Source organism: Arachis duranensis, chromosome 1 (genome assembly GCF_000817695.3).
Source record: "Arachis duranensis cultivar V14167 chromosome 1, aradu.V14167.gnm2.J7QH, whole genome shotgun sequence".
NCBI lineage: Eukaryota > Viridiplantae > Streptophyta > Magnoliopsida > Fabales > Fabaceae > Arachis > Arachis duranensis.
The window spans coordinates 36,896,429-36,910,013 of NC_029772.3; the positions used below are offsets into that span (position 1 = coordinate 36,896,429).

At 42.5% G+C, this 13,585-nt stretch overlaps 1 protein-coding gene across 1 annotated transcript; it reads left to right on the plus strand.

Annotated features, from left to right (window-relative positions):
- The first annotated feature begins 6,867 nt into the window (after nt 1-6,867).
- On the plus strand, nt 6,868-7,350 carry LOC107486528 (uncharacterized). The gene has a single exon (XM_016107077.1). The coding sequence runs from the start codon at nt 6,868-6,870 to the stop codon at nt 7,348-7,350; it is 483 nt and encodes a 160-aa protein (XP_015962563.1).
- Nucleotides 7,351-13,585: the final 6,235 nt, after the last annotated feature.

Sequence of the window (13,585 nt, forward strand, 5' to 3'; positions counted from 1 at the left end):
GCAAATTAACCACATGTAAGCTTTATATATATAGGTGGATAATAATTAGAATTGCATGATTCATTTAGGTAGAATGCATTTAGAATAGATTGCATTGCATAAGATTACACCATTTTACCTTTACTCTTTTATCTTGGATTTAGCATGAGGACATGCTATTGTTTAAGTGTGGGGAGGTTGATAAACCCCTATTTTATGATTCATCTTGTGCTTAAATTGAGTGTTTTTATCAAATCTTCACCCACTTATTCATGTAAATTGCATGGTTTTACTATTCCTTCCTTATTTTATGATATATGAGAAAACATGTTTCCTATGCTTTAAAAATATTAAATTTAATTATCCTTTATTATCATTCGATGCCGTGATTTGTGTGTTAAGTATTTTCAGGTTTCATAGGGCAGGAATGACTTAGAGGAAAAAAAGGAAACATACAAAAATAGAAGGAAAGCACAAAAATGGAGTTTTGAAGAAAAAGCAGTGACGCGAACGCATGGACGACGCGGACGCGTGCTTAGCGCAAAACGCAAACGTCGCGCACGCGTGGACAATGTGGAAGCATGCCTTGAGCAGAACGCAATTGACGCGGACGCGTGACTGACGCATACGCATGACAAGAAAAAAACTGCAAATGACGCAAACGCATGACCCACGCGTACGCGTGACAGACGCCACGTGCAGAAATTGCAGAAAACACTCCTAGCGATTTCTGAACCCTCTTTTGGCCTAGATCCAAGTCCAGAAACACAGATTATAAGCTATAAAGTGGGGGAATCCATTCATTAAAGGGAGGAGCTCATAATTCATAAATTTAGATTTTTAGATGTAGTTTTTAGAGAAAGAGATGTTCTCCTCTCTCTTAGGATTAGGGTTTAGGGTTTTTATTATGTTTAGGTTACTTCTTTTCAAATTACAGGTTCAATGTTCCTTTAATTTGGTTTCTCTTCTATTTTTATTTATTCTTTTACTTGATTTATGAATTCTCATGTTTAATTTGATTTCTCTATTTAATACAATTTGAGGTATTTCATATTTATGATTTTTATTTAGCTTTCTATATTCTTGGCTTCGGTTGAGTAATTAGAGACTCTTGAGTTGTCAAACTCTTTTGTTGATTGATAATTGGAAGTTGCTAATTGACTTGAATTCCACTAACTTTAGTCTTTCTTTGGGAATTGACTAGGACTTGAGGATTCATATTGATTTGTCCACTTGACTTACCTTCATAGTTAGAGGTTGACTAAGTGGGAGCAATAAGCAATTCTCATCACAATTGATAAGGATAACTAGGATAGGACTTCTAATTTTCATACCTTGCCAAGAGTTTTCTTAATTATTAATTTATTTTCCTTGTCATTTAAATTACTTGTTCCTTATTTCAAAAATCCAAAATAAAATATATCTTTTTCCATAACCAATAATAAATCATACTTCCCTGCAATTCCTTTAGAAGACGACCCGAGGTTTGAATACTTCGATTATTTATTTTTATTGGGTTTGCTTAAGTGACAAACAAAACTTTTGTACGAAAGAATTCTCTGTTGGTTTAGAAGCTATACTTACAATGCAATTATATTTGTGAATTTCTTTACTAATAGGAAATCAGATTGTCAATTATTCACTACAAAAGTTACATAGAAACGTAGAGGGAAATGAGAACGATGCCTAGTCGCAAAGGGGTCGTCGATCGGAGCTCTGGTTTGTGAGAAAAGTGAGTTTGAAGATGTTGATGAATAGTGCTCTCCTCTTCTCTTCTCTCAATCTCTTGAGCTCTCTATCTTTCTTATGTTAAAAATGGATGAAAAAATCAGTTCTAAAAACTGGACTAGATTGGTCGGTTGAACTGGTCAAACTGAGAACCTGACAGTAATACAGTTCAGTTTACTGTCCAAAATCGATGATTCTAAAGCCGTTTTGCAAACCGCTGAACCGGCCTAGTCAGACCGAACCATTACCTAGCTAGTTTATTCCAAACGGCACCGCTTAAAAAAAAAGAAACGGTTTCTGAATTGAGAAACCAGACTCTCCCCCTTTTAGGCTTTCACTCATGCAAAGCTCTTCCCCCATTCTTCCTTGAAAACCCTAGCCTCTATTTTGCCACCATTGGCTTCACCATCGCTGCCTAGTTCATCGTGGTCATTCGCCAAATCTCTTGGTTCCTCGTGCTCAAAGGCCCACCTGCTCGCCCAATACCAGCGTCTCCAAGTCTTGCTCCAACTTCGTCCGTCCATTGTGTTTGTCTCCAGCTTGCCAGCGTTCGTCGCCAGCTCTTTGTCGTCCGTCTCTAGCTCACCAGCATTCGTTTCCAGCTTTCCATCGTCTGTCACTCTCCCTCAAATCTATGGTCACTATCCTCACCGAAAGTAATGCCTTGGATCCTCAGTCAATGCTTGATACTTTCTTGGTTGATTAGATCTGTTCACTGCTTGATGATAAATTTTAATTCTGTTACTGGCTTGTTCTTGCTTATTTTGGGTTGATTAACCATATTACTCGCTTACTGGTTTATGATAAACTAATACTGATAAATTGTTACTGGCTTGTTCTTCCTTTTTTTCCTGTTATTAAATTTTGTTAAAGTTTCTTGATGATAAATTTTGTGCTCATTGTCTAAAGGAATACTTGTAATGTAATCACAAAATGTAACAACTTGTATATTGAAATGAACTCACATAATCATCATCTTACTGACACTTTAGTAACTATGTTTTACTATTTTTGCTCCCAAAAATCAGGTAATTATCATTTTCGACTGTGTTAATACCATTGAATATAGGAAAACACTGAAATAATATATGATTTATGTCAACTTGAAAGTAATTGTGTGCAAAATTTGAATGTTGTTAATTTCACTTTATGCTTAATACTAACAACCCTCACTTTTTGACTTAAAATTTATCTCTTTGACACTATGCAATTTGATTTATTGGTTAAGAAATCACCTTCTAGAACTTTTGGAATTTCATACTTCAAAATTGAACTTGATTAGCCAAACAAAGTGGCAACAAACATTCCAAGACTTGAATATATGTATCCTTGATAGTACATTTTTCCATAAGTTGGTGCTTAATATTCTTATTGATTTCTAAGTGATGTTCTATTTTTGTTTTAAGGCTGTGTTTTGTGTTCAATTTTCATTTTGTAGGAAATAGTTAGAAGTATATAAGAATTAAGAAGGAAAACTATCCCAATGATACTACTTTGCGGATTTTGGTCCCCATGGTGCATGAATTATGAATTCGCACTACTTAACTGGCAAGTGCACTGGGTCATCCAAGTAATACCTCAAGTGAGTGAGGGTCGATCCCACGAGGATTGTCAGACTAAGCAACAATGGTTATCCAATTGGCTTATTTAGGTAGACAGAAAAGGTTGCTTGTTGGTGTAATCCGCATAAAACAGTGAATCAAAAAGTAAAGAAAGTAAATAAGATGTTTGGTGTGAAAACATTGAGAGAAAATAGTTAAGGCTTCGGAGATGTTTACTTTTTTGGATTAAAAGCTTTTACCAACTATTTTAACAATGCATGATTCCTTTCATGGCAAACTGTAAATGGCTAAACCCTAATCTCTTAGTGATTTAGCCTCCTTTAACCTTCATTAACTGCCACCGTCATGGTCACCTGATTCCGGTTAGAGGGTTAAGTTCAAAACTAGTTTATAGCCACAAAAATCCTAATTACCCAAAGTTAACAGGATTATATGTCACATATCCCAATTAGTTCAAGTAATTAACAATTTAGGAGGAATTTGTTTTTAAGCTATTGTTCAAGCGAGATAACTCTCTCGAGAATCACAAGAACTCATGTAGAATAAGAGTCATACTCTCGTTCCACCCAAATTCATAAAATTAAGAACGAAAACAATTCTTGAAACTGAATAAGTACATTAATTAAAATAGAAAAGCAATAGTCTTAATCCATAGAAATAAACAGAGCTCCTAACCTTAATCAAAGAGGTTTAGTTGCTCATGACTTACAGAGAAAAACTAGGGTTCCAAAAAATGTGCAAAAACCAAAAGGGTTCGAATCACCTAAAGGGAGAATCTTTTCCCTTTTATATCTAATCTAATTTGATTTGGAAATAAAATAAAATAAAATATTAAATCCTAAAACTTAAAGATATTGTTTGTAAATAAAAATTACAAAAGGATAACTACTAAAGGCTAAATCCAACTAGAGATGCTCCAAGAGTGGGCCTTCAAATTCGGATCAGACTTGCTGGCGTTAAATGCTAGGTGGGCGTTTAGTACCCCCAATGGGCAGAAATACTTCTGTTTAGGTGGCCTTGCTGGCACTAAACGTCAGCTTGGCGTTTAGCGCCCAGAGGGGTGCTGCCAACTTCTCCTTTTTAACTCAAAACTCTGCCAAACTGCTCCGAATATTACCTAAAATCCTAAAAATACTAAAACAAATCAAAGTAGCATCCAAAGAGGATTTTTTCATTAAAATAAGATAAAACTTATTAAATTCTAAATAAAAACAACTAAAAAATGAAGGAAAAAAAGGGTACAGGATGCTCGCGCATCACCCCACAACCTTGAACATAGAACTGAAAAGAGAAACCTTTCATTATTTCATTATTAGTCTATTTTGGCATTGTATATTATTGTAGTTTGTTTGTTTATTTATTGAACTTTCATAGAACCAATTATTTATGATCCCCTTTTTGAAGTAAAAGAAAATGTAGTACTTACTGCAAGTGCTTGTTTTTCATTTTTTATGTTCGGTTTAGAAATCATATTGTGTTTTGTATTTTTATTGAATTATTATTGAATATTTTTTGTTTTTATTGAATGATTAATTGATTACTGATTAGCTCTGGCTGCTCTGTATTGTTGTTTTGTGTTTTGTGCTTTTTTTTTCGCGTAGTGATATGCTGTTGGAATATTATGATGTGTTGTGTTTATGCTTTGGGCTTCATTGTGTTTACTTTGCGATTGTATTGAAGATTTCAATAGTAATATAATGTATATTTCCTTCTATTATTTAACTTTTAAGATTGTACTTTGATAAGATCGTAGAGTTTAGTTGATAATATTTAATGTACTAACTTAAATTTTGAAGACATTTTAAGGTTTATTTAGACTATAATTATGTTTTAGGATATTTATTTATATTTTATTTGTTATTTTATTATAAAATAATTTTTTTGGTAGAACTATGGTTAAACCGATTGGACCAATAAATCATTAAATCAGTAACTAGAGCAGTTTGATGACTGGTCTGGTTTTCAGAACCTTGAAAAAAATGGAAGAGGGTCACATTTTAGATCGAACAAGCGAGAGGCATTTTTGTCCTTTTGCCTATTGGCCCTACCTAGGAACAAAATTTTAAAGATATATGTTCTGTTTTATATTTGAAATATTTTTGTCATTTCTACTTTTTTATTTTTCTTATACGTAGTACCGAACAGTTATAACGTCGGTATGCATTTTTCCATAAATAATTATATTTTCATGCTCCAAATAATTTTTTAGTTCAAATTTTATCTGTAAATTTTTAAATTATGAAATTTAAATTTTTGTCCCAAACCAAATGATTTAAAACACTTTTAACTCAATTTTTAAATAAATAATTAACTAGTGAATTTTCTCTGATCTTACAGAATACAATCACTGAGAATATGCATAGAGCATAAACTCAGAGAAAATGCGACAAACAATATGATGAATGTCTGTCTTTTACAAGTCACGAGTTTAAGTATTGGTTGATATAACACCCCAAATTTTTTAAAAATAAATAATTAGTTATTTATGAGTCATTATATTATATTAAAATTTTATTTTTAAAAAATTATTTTTAACAAAAATAATTAAATAAAATTTTATGATTATTGAAGTTTAATTTAATTATAACTTATTCTATTAGTTTGAACTATTTATTAAAAACTATTTTGATAGGCAAAATTAAAATAGAATTTGGAAAAAAAAAAAAGAAAGAAGGAACTTGTTACAGTCTGGTCCAAAAGGGGTCACGGGTCAAACCAATTCGGTTATCATTCGACCCAAACGGTCGGGTAAAAAGCATCCAGCTGTCAACCCGGATACGCGTCCTAGACAGCTGTGGTAGGAAGCTTCTATCATAATGGGCTCTACCCTTGGGGCCCATGCCTGACACGGTATAAATGGGGAGGGTCCTACCCCTCCCCCAAAGTACGTCACACATACCACCTACCCACTTTTCGCCTGCATACTGACTGACTAGAGCGTCGGAGTGTCTTTGCAGGTGACACCCCCCATCTCTCCACAACGAGACCTCGGCTGCTCGGTTGGACCACCTCCAGCACAGTCACAGAACCAGACACACCCACCCAACTCAAATCACTACACAAACCGTCCGGTACACGACTAACCGTACATTGGCGCCCATCGTGGGGTAGTCCCTAAATGGACATCGTGCTGGGTCCCGGAGACCATGGCCGAACAGCCGACGCGAAAAGAGCAGCCTCTGTCGCCTCACTGGGAAGGTGACGGAGATCCCCCCGGCAACGTACTAAACCACATGCGAGGATGCGAGAGACGCGTCCCTTCGGAGGAACTGGTAGCGACAGCGCCAGAATAATGCAGGAACTGCGCTATAGGGTCTAGAACCTGGAGCGACAACTAGCTGACCAGGAACACGACCAGCGAACCACCGACCCCAGCTACTCCCCGTCTCCCGAAAGTCGAGAGAGAGCCTCCCACCGGAGTCGCTCCCGGCACGCCTCCGCCTCCAAAACGAAAGCAGAAAGCAGCCGGGAAGACTCGCCTATCCCGAGGAGACGAAATGACACAATCATCTACTCCCGAGGCAAGGAAACGCACCCCACGGGGCGAGATCATGAGGACGGGGAAGAGAGGTCCGGGAGGACACGGCGACCCGTGATAATGGGCACCACCCCGTTCCACCGATCCATCCTCGAAGTCTGGTTGCCGAAGCACTTCGACAAACCAACGGACATGAGGTATGATGGAACCCAAGATCCTCTGGAACACCTCACGGCCTTCGAGGCTAGAATGAATCTGGAGGGAGTAGGAGACGAGGTGAGGTGCCGTGCCTTCCCGATCACCCTGGCAGGACCCGCTATTCAGTGGTTTAACGGCCTCCCGCAGGGATCCATCTATGGGTTTTCGGACATCAGCCGTGCCTTCTTAGCTCAATTCACAACCTGGATAGCAAAGGCAAAGCATCCGATTAACCTACTTGGGGTAACCCAAAGGCCTGGGGAGCCGACCAGGAAATACCTGGACCGGTTCAACGACGAATGCTTAGAAATCGACGGCTTAACTGACTCGGTGGCCAGCCTTTGTCTGACGAACGGCCTCCTTAACGAGGACTTCCGAAAGCACCTCACCACAAAGTCGGTTTGAATAATGCATGAGATCCAAACCGTAGCCAAGGAATACATAAATGATGAGGAAGTCAGTCAAGTCGTGGCTGCCAATAAACGGCAGCCCTCCTACAATCAACCCAGGCAACAAGGTAACGAAGAAAGACAGAAGGAGCAGGCCAGAGACGGAGGATCGAGTAAAGCACCCAGACCGTTTTCCCGTGTCAGAAAATTCACCAATTACACCCCACTCACCCTCCCCATCATGAAAGTTTATCAGCAAATAGCGGAGAAAGGAATCTTGTCGAAGCCCCGAGCACTCAAGGACCGTACCGGGGGAAACAAGAGCCTCTACTGGAAATGATCAAGGCCAATGGAGATCTATTCGCTTGGACACCAGCCGATATGCCGGGAATAGACCCCCAGGTCATGTCCCATCACCTGGCCATCAAGCCGGACACCCGTTCAGTGGGCCAAAGGAGAAGGAAGATGTCGCAAGAGAGAGCTAAGAAGGTGGCCAGGCAGACAGCCAGCCTCCTAGAAGCAGGTTTCATACGAGAACTAGACTACTCGACCTGGCTGTCAAATGTAGTTCTAGTAAAAAAGCACAATGGCAAATGGAGAATGTGCGTAGACTATTCCGACCTCAACAAGGCATGCCCCAAGGACTGTTTCCCCCTTCCCAACATAGATGCACTCATTGACGCGGCAGCAAGGTACCGGTATCTGAGCTTCATGGATGCCTATTCCGGCTACAACCAAATACCAATGCACCGACCCGACGAAGACAAGACATCATTTATAACACCTGGGGGAACCTATTGCTACAAGGTTATGCCATTCGGCCTGAAAAATGAAGGGGCAACATGTCAAAGGCTGATGAACAAAATATTTGGCAACCTCATAGGAAAGACAGTGGAAGTCTACGTAGACGACATCCTCGCAAAGACTACACAGCCTGACGACCTCTTGAGCGACCTGGGAAGTGTATTCGCATCTCTCTGACAACACGGCATGAGGATCAACCCCCTCAAATGTGCTTTTGCCATGGAAGCTGGAAAGTTCCAAGGATTCATGATAACCCAAAGGGGAGTAGAAGCCAATCCCGAGAAATGCCAAGCAATACTCCAAATAAAAAGCCCGGGCTATGTCAAGGACGTCCAGAGGTTGGCAGGTCACCTTACCTTGTTATCCTGCTTCCTCGGGGCTTCGGCAGCAAAGGCTCTACCCTTCTTTAATCTGATGAGAAAAGGAATAGCATTTGAATGGACCCCCGCATGCGAGGAAGCGTTCAGACACTTCAAGGAAATCCTAGCAACACCACCTGTGCTGGGGAAGCCCAAAACCGAAGAACCACTATACCTATACCTAGCCATAACGGGGGAAGTCCTGGCAATGGTTCTAGTACGAGAAGAGGGGAAGGCTTAACAACCAGTCTACTTCGTAAGCAGAGCCCTACAAGGGGCGGAACTGAGATACATCAAACTGGAGAAGCTAGCTCTGGTGCTCCTGATCTCTTCTCAAAGATTAAAACAATACTTCCAAGGCCTCCAAATTGTCGTTAGAACGGACCAAGGAATCCGAAAAGTGCTTCAAAAACCCGATTTAGCGGGAAGGATGATGACTTGGTCCGTTGAGCTCTCCCAATATGACATACAGTACGAACCTCGGCAAGCGATCAAGGCGCAAGCAATGGCAGACTTCCTGGTAAAAGTGACGGGGGATCCAACCGAAAAGACGGGCATACGGTGTAGGCTCCACATTGATGGGGCCTCCAACCAAACGTCCGGGGGTGCTGGAATCATCTTAGAAAGCCCAACTGGGGTCGTATACGAGCAATCGATCAAGTTCGAGTTCCTCGTTTCGAACAACCAAGCAGAATACGAAGCCCTCCTAGGAGGCTTAGCCCTGGCAAAAGAAGTCGGAGCAATGAGGTTGGAAATATGCAGTGATTCACAAGTCGTCACCTCGTAAGTAAACGGGAGCTACCAAGCCAGGGACTCGCTACTACAAAAGTACTTGGAAAAGGTCAGGGAATTGAGCAAGCCATTCGAGGATGTCACGATCCAACACGTTCCAAGGAAAAGGAACACACGGGAAGACCTCCTATCCAAGTTGGCCAGCACGAAATTGGGAGAAGGCAACCGATCTCTCATTCAAGGCATGATGAAGGAGCCAGCGGTTACCCTGTACCTGTCAAGGCTGAGCCCCTCCTGGATGGATCCCATCACTAGCTTCCTGGAAAGCGGAAAACTCCCCGACGACGAAAAGGATGCAAAAAAGTTGAGAAGGGAGGCGGCCAAATACGCGATCATTCAGGGACAGTTGTTCAAAAAAGGACTCAGCCAGCCTCTGTTGAAGTGCCTACATCCTGACCAAATGGACTACGTGCTCAGAGAAGTCCACGAAGGATGTTGCGGCCACCATATAGGGGGCAAAGCCCTAGCTAGAAAACTAATCCGAGCAGGATACTACTGGCCATTGATGATGGCAGATTCTAAAGAATTCGTAAGAAAATGCGTCAAGTGTCAAGAAAACGCCAACTTCCACAAAGCGCCAGCTTCCGAACTAAGCCTGTTAACGTCCTCCCGACCTTTCTCGCAATGGGGAATCGACCTCTTAGGACCCTTCCCGGTTGGTCCAGGACAAGTCAAATATCTCATAGTCGCAATCGACTATTACACCAAATGGATAGAGGCCGAGCCACTGGCCAGCATATCCTCGTCCAATTGTAGGAAGTTCATGTGGAGACAAGTAATAACCCGGTTCGGCATCCCGGAAGTTGTCATCTCGGACAATCGGACGCAGTTTACCGACAAGAAGTTCACAGAGTTCCTCGCCAGCCTGGGCATAAAACAAAAATTCTCCTCAGTGGAGCATCCCCAGACAAACGGCCAGGTCGAGTCGGCAAACAAGGTCATCCTGCTAGGACTCAAGAAGCGGCTTGATAATAAAAAGGTGCTTGGACCGACGAACTCGCCTCAGTCCTCTGGTCCTACCGAACAACCGAGCAGTCATCCATGGGGGAAACCCCCTCCCATCTAACGTACGGGCTAGACACGGTAATACCTGTGGAAATCGGTGAACCGAGCCCACGACTGCTCCTAAAGAGAGTCGAGGAAGCCGTCAAAAAGGACTTAGTAGATGAGGCCAGAGAGATGGCCCACTTATCAGAAATAGCACTGAAGCAAAGAATGACCCTGCACTACAACACCAAAGTGCTCAAAAGAGAATTTGAACAAAACGACCTCGTCCTAAGGCGCAATGACATTGGTTTATCGACCCCAGGAGAAGGCAAACTGGCGGCGAACTGGGAAGGTCCCTACAGAGTCAAAGAGGTAATTGGCAAAGGCGCCTACAAGTTGGAAAAGCTCGACGATAAAGAGATACCGAGAACATGGAACGCGAGCAACTTGAGGAGGTTCTACTCCTAGCTCACATGCCGATTCGGCGACCAAACGAGCTAAGTAGTTAATTTTAGTTAATTTGAGATTGTACCTTCATTATGACTTTAGACCTTTGTTTAATTGCCAATTAAATTATACTTGTCAAAGTTTTCTTTTGCTTGCTTTTCCTTGGTCAACTCATCGCGCGAACAAGACAACGATACGTGGCCTCGGGACTGATCACCTCGGGGGGCCCCTAAGCTAACGCCATAACAAACGGCTACATTAAAAGCCACAACTCGGCTTAACCAAAATACCAACAATACGGTAAACAAACGCAAGCGACAAACCAATAACGGTGAAACGATATCAAATCAAGTCAAGAACACAACCAAATGAACAAAAAGTAATAACTACACTAGCCGAGCAAATGGCCCAAGAGGTCATTTTTGCAAAGTTTTACAAAACGAATGATAAAACAGTTTCACAAATTTCTACAAAGCCACGCGACATCCAAAAAATATAAAGAGGTCATTTCCTAGGCAAGTCAACAATCTTTCCGTCTTTAATCATCTTGAAGACACCAACTGCCGACGTGTCGAAATCAGGGGCAACGATTTTGACCTGAGCCTTAAGAGCCTCCTCAGTCGCCAATATCGCACCTTTTCCCTACTTCACGACTTCTTTATACTTGGCCTTCCACTCCGCGAGCTCAGCCTGAGCAGCCTCTTTCGACGAAACGGCCTGGTCGCGCTCTTTCTCTAGAGCGGCCACCCGCCCTTGAGCAGCGCTGACTTGATTTTCTAAAGTCATTTCTCGCTCGACGAGTTGCGAAACAGTGGCATCAGACTCCTGCAGCTTTTGCTCAGCAACAGAGGCCTTATCCTCGGTAGCCTGGAGCTTCTCAGTAGACTGGGAAAGTTGCTCCCGATGGGTTTCAACTTCGCGCTTAAAATCATTATAGGCTTTCCCAGCAGATTCCAGCCTCCTACGCAGAGACTCCATCCCGGACAGCTCAAACTCGGCCTTCAGAGCTATCACAGCACCACGCAAGAGGGTACGATACATCCTCCTCGCCTGCCCAGCAAGAGAGGATTCATGGAAGTGCTCTTCAGTGCCAGGAATCAGTTGGGCATCTATGAAGTTCCCGGCATCAAAATTTTTCTCCATCACGATGAGAACCCCTTCAGGACTGCTAAATGTTTTCCTCTTCTTGAGACTGGGCACCTCTTCCACGTCATCGTCGGTCACTGGATGGGATGTCGAACCCCCAGTACCTACCACTTCGTGAAAAGGGGAAATACGTGCCCCTTCGGTCTCATGAGCCGAGGTACCCTGAACTGGCGTACCGACCTCATGACCCCTGGCCCCCTGCACGGAAGAAGCCTTGATCTTATCCTCTGGGGGAGCAGTCGACTTCTCGTTGGTCGCTTCGTCGTCACTTGCATACAAAAAGGTCTGGAACAAATCAAGGAGACCCGTCACCTCAGCAGACATCCCCACTATAACAGCAAAAAGAAACCGTTTAGTCACAATGGGATATAAGGTAAAGCAAGAAATAATGAGGAAAGCTCAAGTTAAAACCACTCACAAATATAGTTTCGACCGACCTCCCGATCACCCATAAGGAGGTGAGGGTTCACATGATTCTTCCCAAAGACTGCCCACAACACATCGGCAATCTTCTTGTCCACAGCGGACATACCCTTGTAAGTTACCTTGATGAAGGTATTAGACCCCGCCCTAAAACTCCAGTACGTCGGGATGAGGCGTGCCCTTTCTAGCGACAACCAGAAAGGATGACGACCTTTAACGAGCCGCACCTTGAAGTATTTATCTTTAAACCCATGGTAGGAGTCCTCAAACAAACCAAAAATCCTTCAACCTTGGGCAGATCGGAAGGACATGAACCCCTTCTTCGCCTCCCCTTCCTTCGAAGGGTTTGTAAGGTTGAAAAAGAAAAGGAAAACATCCACGGACACCAGCAGCTCGAGATATTCACAAACCATCTCGAAACAGCGGATCGAAGCCCAACTGTTCGGATGCAGCTGCGACGGCGCAACGAAAATCCGATTAAGAAGTGCTATTTGGAGGGCGGAAAAAGGAATGCGAACCCCCACTTGAGTAAACATGGACTTATAAAACCAAATCTAGTCGGGAACTCGGGGAGAATTGAAGTTGATCTCGTATAATCGCTCGTTGGGGGCCGGGACAAAAATATCATAATTAGACTCCTCGTCAGTTCCTCCACATAAGTACTCGTTTTGCCGGAACTCGGTGAGCTCCTCCTCGCCCATTTGGTTGGAGGAGTCCCTCAGATCGGAAACCACCCAGGCATAGGGGTCGTACGCCATGGGAGAAGGGGAAGCTCGTGAGGCGATACCTACGTGGGGGCACCACCCAGTTAGTCTAAGAGGTCGGGTGCTCGGAACGAACTCAGAGACTACACTTAACCTATTCTGCAACTAAAACTAAGCATGGCTAAAAGCAAAGTCCAAGCAAGGCCTACCCTAGAATGGTAACCCCCCTAACGCGCCTACTTGACGCCAAAGACCAGCCATTACGCGAAATCAACCAAACAACATGCATGAAGAAGAAACAGTGGTAAAAGTAAAAGGAACACCAAAAAGAGAGTAAAGAAACGCATGTTTTACCTGGATTTATTATGGAGATTTGAAAAGGAAGGCGAGAATGACACCCTGGGATCTTCTGAAGAAGGAGAAAATGGAGATGACTAGAACGAAGACGTAAGGATGAATGCCAAAGCAAAATGCAGAACAGTTTTAAAACTACCACCCAAAGGAGCGCGAAAATCCTGGGAGTAAATTAGTCTTGCACGCAGGGTTTTTTAGCCCATTATGAGCATTTAATGCTTTACGCGAAGAACGA